We start from the raw sequence: 24,917 nt of genomic DNA, 5'->3' as shown, positions 1-24,917 counted from the left end.
TGGGCTCCCAAGGCCTTGAACAGCTCTGTCCTTGTGGCTGTGCAGGGTACACCTGCTGCAGCTACTTTCACAGGCTGCCATTGAGTGCCTGTGGCTTTGCCAGGTACACAGTATGAGGTTTTCTGGGATCTAGAGGATGGTGCCTCTCTTCTCACACCTCCAGTAGGCAGTGCCCCAGTGAGCATTCCGTGTGGGGGCTCCAACCCCACATTTCCCCTCTGTAGTGCCCTAGAAGAGGTTCTCCATGAGGGCTCTGCCCCAGCAGCAGACTTCTGCCTGGACATCCAGGTGTTTCCATACATTCTCTGAAATCTAGGCAGAGGTTTCCAAACCTCAGTTCTTATTTTCTGCACAACTACAGGCACAATACCATGTGGAAGCCACCAAGGTTCGGAGCTTGCACCCTGTGAAGCAACAGCTCAAGCTGTACCTTCACCCCTTTTAGCCACGGCTGGAGCTGCAGCAGCTGGGGTGCAGGGCTTCATGTCCCAAGGTTGCACAGAGCAGCAGGGCCCTGGTCCTGGGCTACGAAACCGTTTTTCCTTCCTAGGCCTCCCGGGCCTGTAATGGCAGGGAGTGTGGTGAACATCTCTGAAATGCCCTGGAGACATAACATTTGGCTTCTTTTTACTCATGCAGATTTCTGCAGCCCACTTGAATTTCTTTTCAGAAAATTGGTTTTTCTTTTCTACCTCATGGTCAGGCTGCAAATTTCAAACTTTTACACTCTACTTCCCTTTTAAACATAAGTTCCAATTTTAGACCGTGTCTTTATGACTGGATATGACTGTACACTTTCAGAAAAAGCCAGGTTACATTTTGAATGCTTTGCTGCTTAGAAATTTCTTCTGCCAGATACCCTAAATCATCTCTCTCAAGTTCAAAATTCCACAGATCTCTAGGGCAGGGGCAACATGCTGCCAGTCTCTCTGTTAAAGCGTAGCAAGAGTGACCTTTGCTCTAGTTCTCAGTAAGTTCCTCTTCTCCCTCTGAGACATCCTCAGCCTGGATTTCATTGTCCATATCACTATCAGTGATCAATGGTTTTGGTCAGAACCATTCAACAGGTCTCCAGGAAGTTCCAAACTTTCCGACATCCCCCGTCTTCTTCTGAGCCCTCCAAACTGTCCTCTGCCTGCTACCCGGTTCCAAGTTCGCTTCCACATTTTCAGGTATCTTGATAGAAATACACCATGTCTCTCGGTACCAATTTTCTGTATTAGTCCATTTTCACACTGCTGTAAAGAACTAGCTGAGACTGGGTAATTTATAAAGGAAGAGGTTTAATTGATTTACAGGTTTGCATGGTTGGGGAGCCTTCAGGTAACTTAAAATCATGGTAGAAGGCAGAGGGAAAGCAAGGCATGTCTTATATGGTGGCAGGAGAGAGAGCAAGAGAGAGAGGCAAAGGAGGAAGTGCCAAACTTTTAAACCATTAGATCTTGTGAGAACTCACTTGCTATCATGAGAACAGCATGGGGAAAATCTGCCCCTATGATCCAATCACCTCCTAGCAGGTCCCTCCCCTGACACATGGGGATTACAATTCAAGATGAGATTTGGCCGGGGACACAGAGCCAAACCATATCACTTCCCTCAGACAGTTAACTCTCATTTGTCCTTCTGATCTTTAATCATATGTAGTTCTCAATTAAGTCTATTTGGATATACAAACCACCTCCCCCTATCTTTATACTTTCTTAGAGCACTGTATATCTGTTTTATATATTCTACATTATTTTTATACTCAGTTTCTTTTATTTTAAAATAAATTTTGTTGCATATATTTAAGGTATATGATATGATGTTATAAGCTATGGTGTAAAATGGTCACTGTAGTGGAACAAATTAGCATCCGTCGTCTCACAGTCAGTCATTTTGCCCCCAGTGGCAAGAGCACCTGTAATTATGCATTTAGCAAAATCCTGAATACAGTACACTATTAACTATAGTCCTCATGCTCAATATTTCATTTATTTGTGTAGGCTGGGTGCAGTGGCTTATGCCTGTAACCCCAGCACTTGGGAGCCCAAGGCAGGTGGACTGCTTGAGCCCAGGAATTTGAAACCATCCTGGGCAACATGGTAAAACCTCATCTCTATCAAAAACAAAATAAAAAAATGAGCTGGGTGCGGTGGCACACACCTGTAGTCCCAACTGCTCTAGAGTCTGAAATGGGAGGATCCATTGAGCCTGGGAACAGAGTGAGACTCTATGTCAAAATACGTACACACATACATACATACATAAAATAAATCTCTATAATTCTTTCGTCAAAACATGGATCATCTGTGTTTTTTAGTCGAAACATGGAGCATATCAGTAGGTATATATACCACACATACCTACTGGTATATGTGGATGGTTACGGGATAGCAGAAGGATGTTACTCAGTTGGTACATCATTTAGCATAACACATTAAGATTTGGTTTTTGTGTGAAATAATATGTAGCTTTAAAAAATTCTTAGTCATAGGATATACCAATTTAGAGATATAGCTTTGTCACAAGTATACAGATTATAATTCTACAAACTAATTCCAAGGAGATTTAAAAAATTTTTTTAATTCTATTTATTTTATTTTTAAGCTTTTATTTTAAGTTCAGGGGTACAAGTGCAGGTTTGTTACATAGGTAAACTTGTGTCATGGGGGGTTGTGGTACAGATTGTTTTATCACCAAGGTATTAAGCCTAGTACCCATTAGTTATTTTTTCTGATTCTCTTCCTCCTGCCACCCTCCACCCTCCAAAAGGCCTCAGTGCCTGTTGTTCCCCTCTATGTGTCCATGTGGTCTCATCATTTAGCTTTCACTTATAAGTGAGAATATGTGGTATTTGGTTTTCTTTTCCTGCATTAGTTTACGAAGGATAATGGCCTCCAGCTCCATCCATATTCCTGCAGAAGACATTACCTCATTCTTTTTTTTGTAGCTGCATAGTATTCCATGGTATATATGTGCCACATTTTCTTTATCCAGTCCATCACTGATGGGCAGTTAGGTTGATTCTGTGTCTTTTCTACTGTGAATAGTGCTGCAATGAACATATGTGTGCATGTATCTTTATAATAGAATGATTTATATTCCTCTGGGTATGTACCCAGTAATGGAATTGATGGGTTGAATGCTATTTCTGTCTTTAGTTCTTTGAGGAATCGTGACAGTCTTCCACAATGGCTGAGCTAATTTACACTTCCAGAAACAGTGTATAAGCGTTTTTTCTCCACAACCTTGCCAACTTCTGTTATTTTTTGACTTTTTAATAATAACCATTTGGACTGGTATTAGATGGTATCTCATTGTGATTTTGATTTGCATTTTTCTAATGATCAGTGATGTTGAGCTTTCTTTCATTTGATTGTTGGCTGCACGTATGTCTGTTTTGAAAAGGGTCTGTTCATGTCCTTTGCTCGTTTCTTAATGGGGTTGTTGTTTTTTTCCCTGTAAACTCGTTTAATTTCCTTATAGATGCTGGATATTAGACCTTTGTGGGATGCATAATTTGCAGTATTTTCTCCCATTCTGTAGGGTGTCTGTTTACTCTGTTGATAGTTTCTTTTGATGTGCAGAAGCTCTTAAGTGTAATTAGATCCCATTTGTCAATGTTTGATTTTGTTGCAGTTGCAACAAAATATATGTTGAGCTAGATGTCTCTGACTCTAATTCACCCTCATGTAATTCATTCTCATTTCCCTTTCTGATTTCTAAGTCCCACTCCAACATTGAGCAATTTGGCTTCTACCTTCTATCATCTGTTTACGTATTTGTTTAATCCTAGTAATATTTACCACTTTTCAGAATATTTTACCTGTGCCCGGTGAGAAACAACTTTATCAACTAGTGTACAATGTTTATATACAGGTTTTTTTTTTTTTTTTTTTTTTTTTTTTTGTCTTTAGTCGTACAGTTTTTAGCTAAAATACTTTATACAAAGTTTCTTGGACCCATTTATAAACCCACTATTTTGCAGAATTATAAAATTTGCCCCTTCATTCCCCATACCCATTTATGAGGTTATGTCTTACATTTTGTAATACAATTGGATTTGTTTGTCACAGTCTGCATTCTATCCTGGGTTCCCCCAAACCACTGGTAGGTTTTTTTAAATTTACATATATTGAGCGTCATTCTTTGTCTCTTGTCAAAGGTCTGTGAGTATTGTCAAAGTTCTGTGGGTTTTGACAAATATATAGTGTTGCAGATCCACTACTACAGTGCTATGTATATTAGTTCACCACCCTTAAAATTCTTCCACTAGCAAACACTTCCTTCTCCCCAAACCCCTCAAAATCACTGATCTGTTTTCTCTATCAGTTGGTCTTTCCCAGAATGTCATATGAATGGAATAATACAGTGTGTAACCTTTTTAATTTGGCTTCTTTGACTTAACAAAATGCATTTTAAGATTCATTCAAGTTATGTGAATTAATAGTTTGTTTCTTTTGATTACTAAATATTATTCCTTTATAATTATGTACCACAGTTTGTTTATCCATTCACCTACTGAAGGACATCTTTGTTGCCAATTTATCAATAAAGCTGCTAGAAGCATTTGTGCTCAGGGTTTTGTGTGAACCTGAGTTTTCAAATCAGTTGGCCCAATACCTAGAACATGGTTGTGGAAGTCTCTGTTCGTAGGAAATTTCAAAACTGTCTTTCAAAGTGGCCGTACTATTTTGCATTCCCACCAATGTTGAAGGAGTACTCTGTAACTCTGCCGCCTCATTAGCGTTTCTTGCTGTTAATTTTTTGGATTTAGCTTTCTAATAGGTGTATAGTGGTACCACATTATTTTTAGTTTGCATTTCCATAATGACAAGTAGATGCTGAACTTCTTTTCATATGCTTGTTTGCTATTCTTATATCTTCTTTGATGAAGTATCTTTTCAGATCCTTTGCCCATTTTAAAAATGTGTTGATTTTTTTCTTACTGTTGAATTTTAGGAATTCTTTATGTATTTGGACTTCCTTTATCAGATATATGATTTGCAAATATTTTTTCCTAGTCTGCAGCTTGTCTTTTTATTCTCTTTGTAGTATCTTTCCCAGAAGAAAGAGTTTAATTCTGATAAGGTCCATTTTATCATTTTTCTTTCATGTGTCTTGGTTCTGGTGTTTTATGTTAAAACTTTTTACCAAAGGTCAAGGAGATTTTCTTCGCTGTTCTTCTAAATGTTTCATAGTTGTATGCTTTATATTGAGGTCTGTGAATCATTTGAGTTAATTTTTGTGTAACTTGTGAGGTGTGTGTCAAGGGTTTTTGTTGTTGTTGTTGTTTATGGTCATTCAATTGTTCTAGCATCACTTGTTGATTGAGACTATCGTGTCTCCATTGAACTGTGATTGCCCCTTTGTGAAAAATCAGTTTACTATATTTGTATGGTTCTGTTTCTGGGATCTGTCTTTTGTTCCACTGATCTATCTGTCCATTCTTTTGCCAACATCATGCTATCTTGATTCCTGCAAACTTCAAGGTATACCTTGAAGTCAGGTAATGAGAGTGTTCTGATTTTTTCCTTATTTTTCTGAATTTTGGCTATTCTAGTACCTTTAGCTTTCTGGACTATTGATTGAGATTGCCTTGAATGTATAGATCATATTGGGAACAAATGAGATCTTAACAATATGAAGTCCCAAGTCATTAACATGGAATCTCTCTCCATCCATTTAGATTCTTTTATTCTTTTCTTTCTTTCATTAGTATTACGGACTTTTCCACATACAGATCCTGCAAATATTTTGTTGGATTTATACCTAAGTGTACTTCATTTAAAAAAAATTTCAAATTCCAGTTGTCCATTGCATATATGTAGGAGAGCAGTTAACTTTGGAATGTTGACGTTGTATCGTGCAACTTTGCTAAACTCAGTTATTAGTTTCATGAGGTTTTTTGTAGATTCTTCAGGTTTCTTACATAGACAATCATGTCATCTGTGAATAAAGATAGCTTTATTTCTTCCTTTCCCATCTGTATGGCTTTTATTTCTTTTTCTTGCCTTATTGTACTAGTTAGGGCTTCCAGTACAATGTTGAAAAGAACTGTAATAGAGAACATCTTTGCCTTATCTCTGTCTTAAGGGAAAAGCATTTGCTTGCCATTAAAAGTATGTTGTTAACTTTAGTTTTTTGTGTGTTGTTTAGTTTTGGTTTTTATTTTTTGCTTTTTTTCTTTGTTAAGACACAGTCTCACTCTATTGTCCAGACTGGAGTGCAGTGGTGCAATCATGGCTCACTGCAGCCTTAACATCCTGGGCTCAAGTGATCCTCGCATCTCATCCTCCTCTCCCTCTCCCGCCGTATACAAAAGTAGCTAGGACCACAGGTATGCACCACCAGGCCTGGGAAATTTTTTTTATTATTTACAGAGACAGGGGTTCTCCTTGTGCTGCCTGGACTCAAGTGGTCCTCATGACTCCACCTCCCAAAGTGTTGGGATTACAGGTGTGAGCCACTGCGCCCAGCCAGTTTTTTGTATATATCTGTTACTAGGTTAAGGAAGTTTTCTTCTGCATCTCGGTTTTTTAGAATTCTGTGATGAATGAGCATTTTTTTAAAGTTTTATTTTAAGTTCAGGGGTACCATGTGCAGATTTGTTACATAGGTAAACTCATGTCACGGGGGTTTGTTGTACAGAATATTTTGTCACCCAGGTATTAAGCCTAGTACCCATTAATTGTTTTTCCTGACCCTCTCCTTCCTCCTAGCCTCCATCCTCCAAAAGGCTCCAGTGTCTGTTGTTCTCCTCTGTGTGTTCATGTGTTCTCATCATTTAGCTCCCATTTATAAGTGAGAACATACATTATTTAGTTTTCTGTTCCTGCATTAGTTTGCCAAGGTTAATAGCCTCTAGCTCCATCCATGCCCTCATAAAGGATGTGATCTCATTCTTTTTTATGGCTGCATAGTATTTCATGGTGTATATGTACCATATTTTCTTTATCCACTTTACCATTGATGGCCATTTAGGTTGATTCCATGTCTTTGCTATTGCTCATGGTGCTGCAGTGAACATACGTGTGTCTGTTTGTTTGTTTTTTTTATTCTGTGTTTGATCTTTAAATCAAATAGGATAGGTCATTTGTAATGTCAGTAGATAGGCCAGACATGGTGGCCTACACCTTTAATCCCAGCACTTCGGGAGGCAAAGGTGGGAGCATTACTTGAGGCCAGGAGTTCAGACCAACCTGGGCAACACAGTGAGATCCCATCTCTAGAAAAAATTTTTAAACTTAGCTGGGCACAGTGGCATGAACCTGCAGTCCCAGCTACTCTGGAGGCTGAGAGGCAGGAGGATCACTTGAGCCCAGGAGTTCAAGACTTCAGTGAGCTATGATGATGCCGCTGCCTTCCAGCCTGGGTGGCAGAGCAAGGCCCTGTCTCAATGTAAATAAAATGTCAATAGATCTTATTTCTTATATATACTTAATTTAAATAAAATTAATCTTTATTTTTATAAATGGGAAAAGGCTAAAAGATACCTTTAGTGTTTAATATGTATAAGGTATTATTATATGAGATTAGTATTTCATCATGAAATTAATGGAAAAGTAAATAAAGACAATTTATGTAATTTAAAATAATATCCTGTTTTTTAAAATCTTACATAATCATATACCACACAGAACAATGAAGAATATTTTAAAACTTTCCTTTAGGATGGGAGTGAAGTTCTGTATTACTTTTAAAGTGATTTGAGAATATAGTAAAGGTAATAATTGCATGATTTGCATTAGTTTAAGAAATATCCAACTTATGCAGTGAACTTGTTCATTGTTAGAAGATCATTTGCATAATGCCGGGAATTTCATGACAAAGTGGTATAGTATATAAAGAATATGGCTTCCAAAATTTTTAAAGAGCCATCTAATGGCAAACCCTTAGTAAAATTTAAATGTTAGTTTCTCTATATGCTGAGGGATGAAATGAATACAGAATTACCTGTGCCAGAGCCATAGAGCACCCTTCTACTCAGCTTGCTGTGATAAATTGGCCAAAGGTTAAGCCATCAGTTCATTTCCTAATGTCTACTCAACAGTGGCTCTCTTTGTGTTTCTTCACTTGTTAAAGCAATACAGCAAGTGTTATTGAGAGGTAAAACAAAGCAAGCCTAACATCAGACACTGATGGCTTTTTAAAAAGTTGGAATCGGATGTTATTGCATGTTTCAAAGAGCATATTGATAGTACATCTTTATGGAAGCCACTGCTCTAGAGTGAACTGAATTGCAAATCAACTCAGCATTATGCATCAGTGATGCTCAGGTAAATATAAATAAATATTATGTTTAGTGGGCCAATTTTAGATAGTAGTGCTGTGGGCTTGGGAAATGATTTGAAAAAAATTTTTTAAAAACCCTTTAAAAAATTGCAAGACATAAGTTTATTTTCCTTAGCAAATTAATTAGAGTGGATTTTGTTTTCTATGTAAGTAAACCTTTTATTCATCAAATGTAGCTTTAAATATAATGTATAGAGGAAACCAGTTAATTTAAACATATAATGCTTTCAGAAACATGCAATATTATTTAGGACCTTTACTATAATAGTGCCAGAGTATGTCTGAGCATCCATGCAGATTAGATCTTGAACAGCTGCATGGAGTACACAGAAGTCATGATTCCTGCCTCTGCGAACTAACTTGAATAAAGTCTTTCATCTAGAGATCTCACTGTCTATTTCATGAATCCCTCATCTCATCTCTGAAGGGCTCATTCAGTTTAATACAGTTCAGTTTTGTGGTTTAGAGCTCTAGAAATCGCTGTTGTAATTTATAAATCACAAAGTTAACGAATTAATTTAAAAAAATAGATAAAGTCCACTCTAAAATGATTTCTTTTACAAAGACGTAGTAACTTTGGATTCTAGCTCACATTTAACTAGTTGTGAACTGTATGATTTGAAGTATTTATGCTTTTAATGTCCAGTTTCTCTGTGGTGATAACAAAGCCTAACATAGAATTAAGAGAAATAAACGTGTGAAAGTGCTTAAGTTCGTTTGTTCCTGCGTAAATTTAGAGTGCTGTCATTCTGCCTTCTGTCTTAATCCTGCTCATGAACTGAGGCTCATGTCATATTCTATGTTCTGTGTGATGTGTTCTGTAAACACTTTAACAATGATTAAACTGAAAAAGTCACTCTCATGTCATTTAGATGTGATTTGAGAAAATACCAGATGATCTTTTCCTCATTTGGGTACTTATATCACATTTTGCCACTTGTTTGGCAGTAACCCATGCATGTGTTGCCTGGCATATTATGTTCTATACTTGTTATTCTTCTCTACAGATAATGAGTCATTTGAATTCTGAGATCTTGACTTAATTGAACCCTCATAAAAATTAATGTGTAGTGCTTTCTAGGTATGGAATAAACTTCTATTATTTTTAAAAACTGCTTTGGAATACCCACACACATTTCTCTTAAAATAGTGAAGATGGTCAAATTTGACTGTAATTTTACCAAGGAATTTATTATATTAAAGCCACCTGGTCATAATCTCAGGAATCTGATAAACAGTGTTTTAAAAATTTGAGTACATGAACATTAGGAACCAGAGAAGTTTTTATTCAAACACTTCTAACACAGAGTGGCAAAAACATAAATGGAGATGGGCACTATGCATTAGAAACTGAAGGTGGCATTTATCCATGCAATCAGTGGATTTTATTGGTATCAACTAAATTCTAGGTGATCTGCTATAGTCTGGGGATATAATGATTTAAAAAAAAAGACAAGATCTGTACCTGATGGAGTTTATAGTGAGTAAACAGACAAATATTTAAACCAGACAGTAACAATGTATAAGGATTATGCATAAATATAGTTATGTGAGAGGGCCAGAGGCGAAGATATTTTGCATACAGTGATTAGAAAAGGTCTTTCAGAGAAAGATGCAAATAGTAAGACCCAAAGAATGAGAACTTGCCTAGATTGTGGTCTCTGGTTTCTTTCTGAAAGCAATCAGAATTCCTTGGAGAACTAGCTTATTGCAAGTCTGGGCCAGGAACTGTAAAACAACAATAACAGCAACAACAACAACAGAGAAGCATTCAAAGTCTATTTGGGTTCGTGATATGGGAGCCAACTTGGAGGGGCTCTGACAGACCACAGATGTGACAATTTGAGCATCAGAAGAAAGCAACTGTAATTAATTGGAATGCCTCTATTATTTAAAATACATGAGTTTATAATGTTACTTTAAAAACTTGTTGTGCATCTTTGGACCCAAATATTGGACAATCAAATATTTATCCTGTCTTTCCTCCAAGAACTTTATCTCAGTATAACCAAATAGTTCATGAGGGATAATTCCTTATAGAATTATAGCTAATAAATGTAGAAAGAATAAGCTATTATACTTTAATGAAATGAAAATAAGTACTTAGGCAATGACACTTTTCACATTTTCCTATATATACTTGTGATTGTTTATGTTAGGAAATTTAAGTATCAAATTCAAAGGGAGGGGTAAGAATTTAGCAAGTAGGAATAGGAGTGGTTAGAAGATATTTTCATGCAATGGGAGCAGTATGAACAAGGTGCAGAGGTGAAAAACTACCATACATATTCAGGGAAGACATAGTATTTGGAGTTCCCAAAGTACAAGATATGTTAAGTGGAACTATTACGGATATGTAGTTGTATACAAGTTCTCAGAATACACAATATTTAGAAATAGTGAAACCAAATTGTTGCCAAGTTCAGGAGGAACTTGAGATTCAAGCTAATTTGACAACAGACCTTAATGGAAAGGTACCATGTAGAGTGTAGTGTTGATTTTACTTGAGTAATTTTTGCCTAGAGCAGGCAGTTGATTAATAAATGTGATTGTTCTTCATTTCAGCATTGTGTTCTTTTTAGTTATGTGTATAGAAATAAGTATCTCAATGTTAATGATTTCTATAACCATTACATTAGGCCCTGTTACAGTGTTAGGGGACCACATATATTCCTATCCAAAAGTAATGCATTGGCCAGGTTTGGTGACTCACACTTGTAATCCCAGCACTTTGGGAGGACAAGGCAGGTGGCTTGCTTGAGTCCAGGAGTTGAGCCATGGGCAACATGGCAAAACACTGTCTCTACTACAAATACAAAAAATTAGCCGGGCTCAGTGGCACATGCCTGTAGTCCCAGCTACTTGGGAGGCTGAGGTGGAAGGATTGTTTGAGCCCAGGAAGTTGAGGCTGCATTGAGCCATGATCGCACCACTGCACTCTAGCCTGGGCATTGGAATGAGGCCTGGCTCAAACAAACAAAAACAAACAAGCAAAAAACCAAACATAATACATTGTATAATTGGAATGAGCAGTTTAAAATCAGTTCTTAACAAAATGGTCTTCTCATTTCAAATCCCTGTACCTCTCCCTGACACCTATTATAGATAAACATTCTGTTTTATCCAGATTTGTGTTGTGTAGATAATAATAAGTGGGCAAATTTCTTTGTAAAACAGTTTTTTTTTTTGTTGTTTGAAGTGACTTGTGTCATGGTATCGTTTAAAAAGAAAAGACCCTTAAAATCTGTCTTGAGAATCAATAGTATGGAATAGCACCAAAATTTGTTTATTAATTTTACATACCAGTATATATCTGTCTACTTCAAATGGAATTTGTTTTTCTCTTTCCTGGTATATGAGAGTTTGGCTGCTGAGATTTAGAAAGCTATGTGATCAGAGTTCTGTGGAGATGGACAGCTGTGTTCCCTGTGACATGCCAGAGGTGGTTTGTTTTTATGGCTAGTCAGATAGTTAAAAGTGAAAGGCATATCAATGAAGTTTCAACTTTCTCATCCTTATACTCACCCTTTTCCTAAAAGTGGAGACAAGAGAGGACTGGACAATAATGAAAGAAGGTTGTAGTGTTCTACCATTTATCATTGGTTTTTTTGTTTGTTTGGTTGGTTGGTTGGTTGGTTTGTTAATTGGGTTTTCTTTTTGGAGACAGAGCCTCACTCTATCACCCAGGCTGGAGTGCTGCGGCCCATTCTTGGCTCACTGCAGCCTCCGCCCCTGGATTCAAGTGTTTCTCCTGCCTCAGCCCCCCAAGTAGCTGGGACTACAGGCGCATGCTACCACACCCAGCTAATTTTTGTATTTTTGTTAGAGATAGATATTCACCATGTTGGCCAAGCTGGTCTCAAACTCCTGACCTCAAGTAATCTGTCTGCCTTGGCCTCCCAAAGTGCTGGAATTATAGGCATGAGCCACCACATGCAGCCTGTCATTGTTTTTTTTTCACTCCTGAATTAAATTTACATTTGGAAAAATGAGATTTTCTAAGTCATGTATTTTAAGGAAAAGAGCTTCCTTTACGGCATAATACTTATTTTAGAAAAAATATGTATTTTTTAACAGGGTATCCAGAAGTTGGCTAGTCAATACCTGAAGAGAGATTGGCCTGGAGTAAAAGCTGATGATCGGAATGATTACAGGTAACTTAGTAGTTTTTGCCTATTTTCTTTAGAAATGGTTTTACTTAAAGCTGTGTCACATATAGATAATGTAACACTTTAGTTTTTAAAAGAATCACTTCTTTCCTCTGCTGTGTTTTTGGGTATAATTTCAAAATTATCAAAATTTTAATGTTTTATAACATTAAACAATCTATATGAAATAGATTGTAATCTATATAAAATAGATCATTTTCATGTCTTTATATATAAGCCAAGATTATATTTTATATAATTATACCCCCAATTGAAACTTAAAGAAGGCAGGTGACAATGGAACACAAATTGCTGAGTGACCTATGATGGAACACATTATTGTGATGGTGATGAAACAAGATTGTGTATGTTCTGCCATCTTCATTGATACTTCTGAAATAAATTCTAAATACGGAAAGATGGGGTTTTTGTGAGACTAGGGGGAAACTTTCTAAGTAATGTAAGGAAAAGAGCTTCTTTTTAGCACAATACTTAATTTAGAAATATATATGTGTGTTTGTATATTTGAATATAAACAAAAGATTTAGATGTGGTCAGTTAATATACCACATACGAATACGAAGTGTAATGAAGGTGGATGAGAATGGAATACAGATTGTGTCCTTAGTGACCTACCGATATCTTAAAAGTATAAGTTTGTTTAGAATTTGGTTTCTTTTGGCCAGGCGCAGTGGCTCACGCCTGTAATCCCAGCACTTTGGGAGGCCAAGGCAGGCGGATCACCTGAGATCAGGAGTTTGAGACCTGCCTGGCCATCATGGAGAAACCCTGTCTTGACTAAAAGTAGAAAAATTAGCCAGGTGTGGTGGCGAGCGCCTGTAATCCCAGCTACTCGGGAGACTGAGGCAGGATGATTGCTTAAACCCAGGAGGCAGAGGTTGCAGTGAGCCGAGATTGCGCCACTGCACTCCAGCCTGGGCAACAGAGTGAGACTCTGGCTCAAAAAAAAAAAAAAAAGAATTTGATTTCTTTTTTGAGGTCAGTTTGGAAGTATTTACTGTCTTTTATGCTCAGGAGTTGTCCTTTGTGTTGAAGGACCCAGAAGTCAGTGACCTCAGAGCTTGCAGTCTGGTTATGATTATGATCAAATACCGTTGAAACAATAGCAGAGAATCCAGGGTAGTTAAGAACTTAGTATTGAAGTGTATGATTTAGAGTCTGAATACGAAATTGAGCTGTTGAATTGTCAGTGATGATTGACATCAGATAATTTCTTAAGAATGTGGCAATGGAGCTAGAAAACTGAAGGATATATGATAAGAAACCCTAATAGTTCTTCACAGTGGCCTACCAATAATCATGGAAGGTGCCGTGAGGGCTATAAATAATAGAACAGTATGATTGCAATATTAAAGCAAAACAGGAAATAAAAATATTAATAGATTTTCTTCATGCCTGTAATCCTAGCACTTTGGGAGGCCGAAGTGGAAGAATCACTTGAGGCTAGTAATTCAAGACTAGCCTGTGCAGTATAATGAGACTCCATCTCTACAAAAAAAATACAAACATTAGCTGGGTGTGGTGGTATGTGCCTGTAGTCCCAGCTACTCAGGAGGCTAAGGCAGGAGGATTGCTTGAGCCCAGGAGTTCAAGGCTGCAGTGAGCTATGAATGCACTACTCCCCTCCAGCCTGGGTGACAGAGTGAGACTCTGTCTCTCAAAAAAAAACCAAAACAAACAAGCAAACAAACAAAAAACAAACACAAATTTTCTTAAGGATTTTCTGTATCTGCAAAATTCAGCTAAGGAGGAAGAGAGGAGAGATGAAATTCTAGGCAAGAGAGACAAGTAGAACAAAACCTTGGGGTGACAGTGAGCATGGGCTGTTCAGTGTTGCTGGTATAAGGAAATTAGCCTAAGAAGAAGATTGCTTGCAGTAAAGAAGGATCCAACTTATAGATAGCTAGGCTGGGCATGGTGGCTCATGCCTGCAATCCCAGTGCTTTGGGAGGCTGAAATGGGAGGATTGCTTGAGGCCAGGAGTTATATTCCAAGTTCGTTTAAAATTCAGAATTCAGGTTACCAAAGAAATAAGGATTAAAAAGCTATGTTCCTAGGCTAGCTTATAAACTCTAATTTAAAGAAGTATTGCAAGCCAACATATACCAAATATTTACTATGTGACAGGCACTGTGCTAAGAACTCATCTCCTATCATTATCAGAACAGCTCTGTGAGGTAGATATAATTATATAATTATTCTCATTTTATACACTAGGAAACCAGGTCTCAGGTTATATTTCTTACTCAAGGTCAGATAGCCATTTAAAGACACATTCATTCTTTCTTTCATATTCATAGGCTACATATGAAATACCTACTACATGTCAGCAGTTAAAGTAGACCTTAGGATTAGAGAGACTAGAAGATATGCTGTCTATCCTTCGTAAGCATACAGGAGATAGCCACTATAAACAGTTGCAGAATTGGGTAATAGGAGAGGGACATTGGAGCCATAGAAGAAAACCTAGGCTTGTAGAGCCAGGTCTTAAAGAATGTGCAGGAGTTTTCCAGGCAGAAGGTTTGGTAAAAGGAATTCTAAGTGAAAATAAACCCTTCAAGGCATGGAGCATGAGAAAATGTGACTGTTAGGTAACAGTTCAGTAGGGTTGCTGTGAAGTATGTGCGTTAGAGGTTAACTGGAGTGGTGGAGATGAAGGATACATCATAGGTAGGCATCATAAAAGGACTTTACATATCACAGTATAGAGTTGGCTTTTTTATTCAGAACGTAATGGAGGTGTTGAAGTGTTTCCATGAGAGGAATTACATTATCATCTTTACTTTAGTGATAGTATAAAGGTGGATCAGAGGGTTGTGAGGAAGAATTCAGAAAGGATAGAATGGCAGGAATTTAATTCCTCATCGTCTCATATTTGAACCAAGGAAATTGTAGCAGAAATCAAGTTGTAGGGAAGATTTCAGAGGTGTTTAGAAGACTGAAGCCAGAGGACTTGCAAGTGATTTGGCAGTTTTGTTTTTTGTGTTTGTCAAGTTTGTTCTGAGACAATCTACATATATAAACAGTTTTCTTCATATTTAAAATAGCTCTTGCAACATAGAAGGCACTTGATAAATATTTACTGACTAAATGAATGAAGCAGGAGGAGAGAGATGAAGAATTATACAATGACTCCCAGGTGTTTTCATTTAGGCAACTGAGAGAATGGTGGTGCTATTGTGGAAGAAGACAATAGAAAGATCAGGATTGAGGCTGAGAACTACAATTGCCAATGTTTTTGTTTATTTGGAGCTTATTTTAGTTTTAGTCATTTAAAATTTTCCATTTAACTTTTTTGTATTTATATTTGCATTGGTAGTTTTAAAATTCTTTTCCAAGTAATACATGTTTTTTTATCAAGTAGATAAACAGTACAAAAGTATAAAGAATATCATTTCCCAAGCACCTTCCATTCACATTTCTACTCCCCTAGGATAATTGCTATTACAAGTGTGTGGTCTTTTCTTTTACATTTTTTTCTGTGTGATTCACACATGGACTTACATAGTTTTGTTATTTCTAACAGAACTGCAATTATTATATGCATGCACTGTGTAACACCCCTGCTCCCCCCACACACACTAAGGAGTCTATTTTAGAAATCCCTTCATGTCAGTATGTTCTGGTCCCTCATTCTTTTTAATGCCTGCTTTAGTGCCATAGTATTGATGAACTATACTTCTGTTATCCACGTCCCTATTTGTAGTTATTTAGTTTATTAGTATTTCAAATAATGCTGAAGTGAGTAAGTTCTGTATGAACATAAGTATATTTTTGTACACTGAAAGTTTATCTGTAGGGTAAATTCTTAGAGGGGGTAATGCTGGAACAAAGGGTTTATACATTTAAAATGTTGATATTGGAGGGAGGGGCTTCAAGGTAGCTGACAATTCTGCCAATGGCCTAGGGATCAGCCTGCCCCTGCCTACCATGGCTGGCACCTGCACACACTGTTAAGAGCCTGAGGACAAGCCAGCCCAGCCTGGCTTCATATCCCTACTCCATGCCAGAGCACATAGACTAGGGTCCAGGAGATTGCCTAGCACATTCTACCACCATTGGCACCTGAATACTCCAGGGGGCCTGAGGTTGGTTCTACCCACCCCTGCCACTGCAATCACAGCTGACACCTACTTGCACATACCACCTGCAGGCTTGGAGACTGAGCCGCCCACTCCATCACAGCCACCACCAACACCAGCATACACTGCTCAAGACCCAGAAGGTGATCCCACCACTGCCACTGCCCGTTTTATGCCAGCTGCCCAGAGGCCCAAGAATCCGCCTTCCCACCCAGCTCACTGCTGCAACTACCAGCATCTGAGTAAGCCACCTGGAGGCCAATTGGCCCACCTGGACTATTGGTGCCAACTCACCACTGTCTCTACTGGGGCTCAAAGACTGGCCTACCTGGTGTCCCAACCCTCAGCAAAACTTTACCACAGGCCTCACTAATAACTGCACCTGAAACCACCGAAGAAATTACAAACACCACTGACACTATTTATAGCCAAAGAAATCATACAGATACTGTACCACTGTAAGCACCCAGAATCAAGGCCAAAGGGCCCTATCCAAGCAACACCATAGATCTATCTTCAGGAAAACTTTCCCTACATAAGCAAATTTAAAAAATTGGAAGAAGTGACTATTACATCAGATGTGCAGTTATCAATGTAGGAAACATGAAAAAGCAAGGAAATATAACTCTAAAGGAATGAAATAATTCTCTAGTAACAGATCCCAATCAAAAACAAATTTACAAAATCCTGGAAAAAGAATTCAAAATTTTGATATTAAAGAAACTCAATGAGATATAAGAAAATTCTGAAAAACAGTACAGAGAAATCAGAAAAACAATTCAGGATATGAATGAGAAATTTACCAAAGAGATGGATATAAAAAAGAACCAAACAGAAATTCTATAGTGGAAGAAGTCATTGAATGAAATACAAAATACATTTGAAAGCTTCAGCAGTAGACTAGATCAAGCAAAAGAGAGGATCTCAAAACTTGAAGACAGGTCCTATGAAATAACTCAAGCAGACAAAAAGAAGAAAAATAAGAAAGAATTAACAAAGGGGGCGGAGCAAGATGGCCGAATAGGAACAGCTCCAGTCTCCAACTCCCAGCGCGAGCGACACAGAAGACCGGTGATTTCTGCATTGTCAACTGAGGTACTGGGTTCATCTCACTGGGGAGTGCCGGACGATCGGTGCTGGTCAGCTGCTGCAGCCCGACCAGCGAGAGCTGAAACAGGGCGAGGCATTGCCTCACCTGGGAAGCGCAAGGGGGAAGGGAATCCCTTTTCCTAGCCAGGGGAACTGAGACACACAACACCTGGAAAATCGGGTAACTCCCACCCCAATACTGCGCTTTAAGCAAACAGGCACACCAGGAGATCATATCCCACACCTGGCCGGGAGGGCCCCACACCCACGGAGCCTCCCTCATTGCTAGCACAGCAGTCTGTGATCTACCGGCAAGGCAGCAGCCAGGCTGGGGGAGGGGCGCCCGCCATTGCTGAGGCTTAAGTAGGTAAACAAAGCTGCTGGGAAGCTCGAACTGGGTGGAGCTCACAGCAGCTCAAGGAAACCTGCCTGTCTCTGTAGACTCCACCTCTGGGGACAGGGCAATAACAAACACAGCCGAAACCTCTGCAGACGCAAACGACTCTGTCTGACAGCTTTGAAGAGAGCAGTGGATCTCCCAACACGGAGGTTGAGATCTGAGAAGGGACAGACTCCCTGCTCAAGTGGGTCCCTGACCCCTGAGTAGCCTAACTGGGAGACATCCCCCACTAGGGGCAGTCTGACACCCCACACCTCACAGGGTGGAGTACACCCCTGAGAGGAAGCTTCCAAAGCAAGAATCAGACAAGTACACTCGCTGTTCAGAAATATTCTATCTTCTGCAGCCTCTGCTGCTGATACCCAGGCAAACAGGGTCTGGAGTGGACCTCAAGCAATCTCCAACAGACCTACAGCTGAGGGTCCTGACTGTTAGAAGGAAAACTATCAAACAGGAAGGACACCTACACCAAAACCCCATCAGTACATCACCATCATCAAGACCAGAGGCAGATAAAACCACAAAGATGGGGAAAAAGCAGGGCAGAAAAGCTGGAAATACAAAAAATAAGAGCGCATCTCCCCCTGCAAAGGAGCGCAGCTCATCGCCAGCAACGGATCAAAGCTGGACAGAGAATGACTTTAACGAGATGAGAGAAGAAGGCTTCAGTCCATCAAATTTCTCAGAGCTAAAGGAGGAATTACGTACCCAGCGCAAAGAAACTAAAAATCTTGAAAAAAAAGTGGAAGAATTGATGGCTAGAGTAATTAATGCAGAGAAGGTCATAAACGAAATGAAAGAGATGAAAACCATGACATGAGAAATACGTGACAAATGCACAAGCTTCAGTAACCGACTCGATCAACTGGAAGAAAGAGTATCTGCGATTGAGGATCAAATGAATGAAATGAAGCGAGAAGAGAAACCAAAAGAAAAAAGAAGAAAAAGAAATGAACAAAGCCTGCAAGAAGTATGGGATTATGTAAAAAGACCAAATCTACGTCTGATTGGGGTGCCTGAAAGTGAGGGGGAATATGGAACCAAGTTGGAAAACACTCTTCAGGATATCATCCAGGAGAACTTCCCCAACCTAGTAGGGCAGGCCAACATTCAAATCCAGGAAATACAGAGAACGCCACAAAGATACTCCTTGAGAAGAGCAACTCCAAGACACATAATTGTCAGATTCACCAAAGTTGAAATGAAGGAAAAAATCTTAAGGGCAGCCAGAGAGAAAGGTCGGGTTACCCACAAAGGGAAGCCCATGAGACTAACAGCAGATCTCTCGGCAGAAACTCTACAAGCCAGAAGAGAGTGGGGGCCAATATTCAACATTCTTAAAGAAAAGAATTTTCAACCCAGAATTTCATATCCAGCCAAACTAAGTTTCATAAGTGAAGGAGAAATAAAATCCTTTACAGATAAGCAAATGCTTAGAGATTTTGTCACCACCAGGCCTGCCTTACAAGAGACCCTGAAGGAAGCACTAAACATGGAAAGGAACAACTGGTACCAGCCATTGCAAAAACATGCCAAAATGTAAAGACCATCGAGGCTAGGAAGAAACTGCATCAACTAACGAGCAAAATAACCAGTTAATATCATAATGACAGGATCAAGTTCACACATAACAACATTAACCTTAAATGTAAATGGACTAAATGCTCCAATTAAAAGACACAGACTGGCAAACTGGATAAAGAGTCAAGACCCATCAGTCTGCTGTATTCAGGAGACCCATCTCACACGCAGAGACACACATAGGCTCAAAATAAAGGGATGGAGGAAGATTTACCAAGCAAATGGAGAACAAGAAAAAGCGGGGGTTGCAATACTAGTCTCTGATAAAACAGACTTTAAACCATCAAAGATCAAAAGAGACAAAGAAGGCCATTACATAATGGTAAAGGGATCAATTCAACAGGAAGAGCTAACTATCCTAAATATATATGCACCCAATACAGGAGCACCCAGATTCATAAAGCAAGTCCTTAGAGACTTACAAAGAGACTTAGATTCCCATACAATAATAATGGGGGACTTCAACACTCCACTGTCAACATTAGACAGATCAATGAGGCAGAAAGTTAACAAGGATATCCAGGAATTGAACTCATCTCTGCAGCAAGCAGACCTAATAGACATCTATAGAACTCTCCACCCCAAATCAACAGAATATACATTCTTCTCAGCACCACATCGTACTTACTCCAAAATCGACCACGTAATTGGAAGTAAAGCACTCCTCAGCAAATGTACAAGAACAGAAATTATAACAAACTGTCTCTCAGACCACAGTGCAATCAAACTAGAACTCAGGACTAAGAAACTCAATCAAAACCGCTCAACTCCATGGAAACTGAACAACCTGCTCCTGAATGACTACTGGGTACATAACGAAATGAAGGCAGAAATAAAGATGTTCTTTGAAACCAATGAGAACAAAGATACAACATACCAGAATCTCTGGGACACATTTAAAGCAGTGTGTAGAGGGAAATTTATAGCACTAAATGCCCACAAGAGAAAGCAGGAAAGATCTAAAATTGACACTCTAACATCACAATTAAAAGAACTAGAGAAGCAAGAGCAAACACATTCGAAAGCTAGCAGAAGGCAAGAAATAACTAAGATCAGAGCAGAACTGAAGGAGATAGAGACACAAAAAACCCTCCAAAAAATCAATGAATCCAGGAGTTGGTTTTTTGAAAAGATCAACAAAATTGACAGACCACTAGCAAGACTAATAAAGAAGAAAAGAGAGAAGAATCAAATAGACGCAATTAAAAATGATAAAGGGGATATCACCACCGACCCCACAGAAATACAAACTACCATCAGAGAATACTATAAACACCTCTACGCAAATAAACTGGAAAATCTAGAAGAAATGGATAATTTCCTGGACACTTACACTCTTCCAAGACTAAACCAGGAAGAAGTTGAATCCCTGAATAGACCAATAGTAGGCTCTGAAATTGAGGCAATAATTAATAGCCTACCAACCAAAAAAAGTCCAGGACCAGATGGATTCACAGCTGAATTCTACCAGAGGTACAAGGAGGAGTTGGTACCATTCCTTCTGAAACTATTCCAATCAATAGAAAAAGAGGGAATCCTCCCTAACTCATTTTATGAGGCCAACATCATCCTGATACCAAAGCCTGGCAGAGACACAACAAAAAAAGAGAATTTTAGACCAATATCCCTGATGAACATCGATGCAAAAATCCTCAATAAAATACTGGCAAACCGGATTCAGCAACACATCAAAAAGCTTATCCACCATGATCAAGTGGGCTTCATCCCTGGGATGCAAGGCTGGTTCAACATTCGCAAATCAATAAACATAATCCAGCATATAAACAGAACCAAAGACAAGAACCACATGATTATCTCAATAGATGCAGAAAAGGCTTTTGAGAAAATTCAACAGCCCTTCATGCTAAAAACACTCAATAAATTCGGTATTGATGGAACGTACCTCAAAATAATAAGAGCTATTTATGACAAACTCACAGCCAATATCATACTGAATGGGCAAAAACTGGAAAAATTCCCTTAGAAAACTGGCACAAGACAGGGATGCCCTCTCTCACCACTCCTATTCAACATAGTGCTGGAAGTTCTGGCTAGGGCAATTAGGCAAGAGAAAGAAATCAAGGGTATTCAGTTAGGAAAAGAAGAAGTCAAACTGTCCCTGTTTGCAGATGACATGATTGTATATTTAGAAAACCCCATTGTCTCAGCCCAGAATCTCCTTAAGCTGATAAGCAACTTCAGCAAAGTCTCAGGATACAAAATTAATGTGCAAAAATCACAAGCATTCTTATACACCAGTAACAGACAAACAGAGAGCCAAATCAGGAATGAACTTCCTTTCACAATTGCTTCAAAGAGAATAAAATACCTAGGAATCCAACTTACAAGGGATGTAAAGGACCTCTTCAAGGAGAACTACAAACCACTGCTCAGTGAAATAAAAGAGGACACAAACAAATGGAAGAACATACCATGCTCATGGATAGGAAGAATCAATATCGTGAAAATGGCCATACTGCCCAAGGTAATTTATAGATTCAATGCCATCCCCATCAAGCTACCAATGAGTTTCTTCACAGAATTGGAAAAAACTGCTTTAAAGTTCATATGGAACCAAAAAAGAGCCCGCATCTCCAAGACAATCCTAAGTCAAAAGAACAAAGTTGGAGGCATCACGCTACCTGACTTCAAACTATACTACAAGGCTACAGTAACCAAAACAGCATGGTGCTGGTACCAAAACAGAGATATAGACCAATGGAACAGAACAGAGTCCTCAGAAATAATACCACACATCTACAGCCATCTGATCTTTGACAAACCTGAGAGAAAGAAGAAATGGGGAAAGGATTCCCTATTTAATAAATGGTGCTGGGAAAATTGGCTAGCCATAAGTAGAAAGCTGAAACTGGATCCTTTCCTTACTCCCTATACGAAAATTAATTCAAGATGGATTAGAGACTTAAATGTTAGACCTAATACCATAAAAATCCTAGAGGAAAACCTAGGTAGTACCATTCAGGACATAGGCATGGGCAAAGACTTCATGTCTAAAACACCAAACAGCAAAAGCCAAAATTGACAAATGGGATCTCATTAAACTAAAGAGCTTCTGCACAGCAAAAGAAACTACCATCAGAGTGAACGGGCAACCTACAGAATGGGAGAAAATTTTTGCAATCTACTCATCTGACAAAGGGCTAATATCCAGAACCTACAAAGAACTGAAACAAATTTACAAGAAAAAAACAAACAACCCCATCAAAAAGTGGGCAAAGGATATGAACAGACATTTCTCAAAAGAAGACATTCATACAGCCAACAGACACATGAAAAAATGCTCATCATCACTGGCCATCAGAGAAATGCAAATCAAAACCACAATGAGATACCATCTCACACCAGTTAGAATGGCGATCATTAAAAAGTCAGGAAACAACAGGTGCTGGAGAGGATGTGGAGAAATAGGAACACTTTTACACTGTTGGTGGGATTGTAAACTAGTTCAACCATTATGGAAAACAGTATGGCGATTCCTCAAGGATCTAGAACTAGATGTACCATATGACCCAGCCATCCCATTACTGGGTATATACCCAAAGGATTATAAATTATGCTGCTATAAAGACACATACACACGTATGTTTATTGCAGCACTATTCACAATAGCAAAGACTTGGAATCAACCCAAATGTCCATCAGTGACAGATTGGATTAAGAAAATGTGGCACATATACACCATGGAATACTATGCAGCCATCAAAAAGGATGAGTTTGTGTCCTTTGTAGGGACATGGATGCAGCTGGAAACCATCATTCTTAGCAAACTATCACAAGAATAGAAAACCAAACACCGCATGTTCTCACTCATAGGTGGGAACTGAACAATGAGATCACTTGGACTCAGGAAGGGGAACATCACACACAGGGTCCTATCATGGGGAGGGGGGAGGGGGGAAGGATTGCATTGGGAGTTATACCTGATGTAAATGACGAGTTGATGGGTGCAGCACACCAACATGGCACAAGTATACATATGTAACAAACCTGCACGTTATGCACATGTACCCTACAACTTAAAGTATAATAATAATAAATAAATTTAAAAAAAAAAAGAATTATCAAAGCCTTTGTGTTATATGGGACAACATAAAGTGACCAAATACACACATTATTGGTTTCCCAGATGGTAAAGAGGGAAGGGAAGGGTTAGAAAATCTATTTGATGAAATAATAGACAAAAACTTACCAAGTCTGACAAGAGATTTAGACATCCAGATACTGGAGGCTCTGAGACCCCCCAAGCAAATGAAATGCAAAAAGGCATTATCTATGGTACATTATAGTCAAACTATGTAACATCAAAGACAAAGAGAGAATTCAAAAAACAGCAAGAAAAAAGCATGCAGTCACCTGTCAAGGAACTGCTGTTAGACTAATAGCAGATTTCTCAGCAGAAACCTTTACAGGCCAAGAGAGAATGGGGTGATATATTCAAAGTGCTGAAAGAAAAAACAAACAAACAAACCTGCCAACCAAGGATACTGTGTTCAGCAAAATTATCCTTTATAAATGAAGGAGAAGTAAATTCTTTCCCAGACAAGCAAAAGGTTAGGGAATTCATCACTACTAGACTGGCCCTAAAATATTAATATTGGAAGTTGTTCTCCATAAACTATATAAATATATTTAATTTTTTCTAGTATGACTTTGTTTTTTGAGATAGTTTTCACTCCATCACCCAGGCTGGAGTGTGGTGGCATGATCTTGGTTCACTGCAACCTCCACCCACCTGCCGGGTTCAAGTGATTCTCATGCTTCAGCCTCCCGAGCAACTGGGATTACAGGTGCACATCACCACACCGGGCTAATTTTTGTCTTTTTAGTAGAGATGGAGTTTTGCTATATTGGCCAGGCTGATCTCGAGCTCCTGACCTCAAGTGATCGGCCCACCTCAGCCTCCCAGACTGCTGGGATTACAGGCATAAGCCACCACACCCAGCCTGTAGTATGATTTTAAATTGTCCCTTTGTTTTTATTTTTTACCAACAGTGCGTGTAATCAGTCTTTTAAATTGTTTGCCTATCTGATGATACATGCAGCATTTAATGTCATTAAACAGCCTCAATTTGCATTAGACTTTTGTAGCACTACTTTCTCTTGGACTTTTTTTTTTTTTAATATGAGGACAGGTTTTCATTCCTTTCTATGTAAATGTGTCTCAAAAGTCTCTCAACTCTCTAATGACTCTTTTAAGTAAGCTTATTTATATTCCTGCCTTTAAATCTTGTCTATGAACTGGTAATAATAATATATTTTTATTAACTTTTCAACTTGGGAAACAAAAAACTGCCTCTA

The 24,917-nt window shown here is 38.7% G+C and overlaps 1 protein-coding gene across 4 annotated transcripts in view; it reads left to right on the top strand.

Moving 5' to 3' along the window:
- FCHSD2 (FCH and double SH3 domains 2) overlaps positions 1-24,917 on the top strand; it is a 332,064-nt gene that overhangs the window by 133,332 nt on the left and 173,815 nt on the right. For all 4 annotated transcript variants that reach the window (NM_001265957.1, XM_077961195.1, XM_015115119.3 and 1 more), the window contains 1 exon segment: positions 12,355-12,431. In NM_001265957.1, coding sequence (NP_001252886.1) covers positions 12,355-12,431 — 77 coding nt within the window.

Source organism: Macaca mulatta, chromosome 14 (assembly GCF_049350105.2).
Source record: "Macaca mulatta isolate MMU2019108-1 chromosome 14, T2T-MMU8v2.0, whole genome shotgun sequence".
NCBI lineage: Eukaryota > Metazoa > Chordata > Mammalia > Primates > Cercopithecidae > Macaca > Macaca mulatta.
This window is presented reverse-complemented; position numbering and strand designations above follow the sequence as displayed.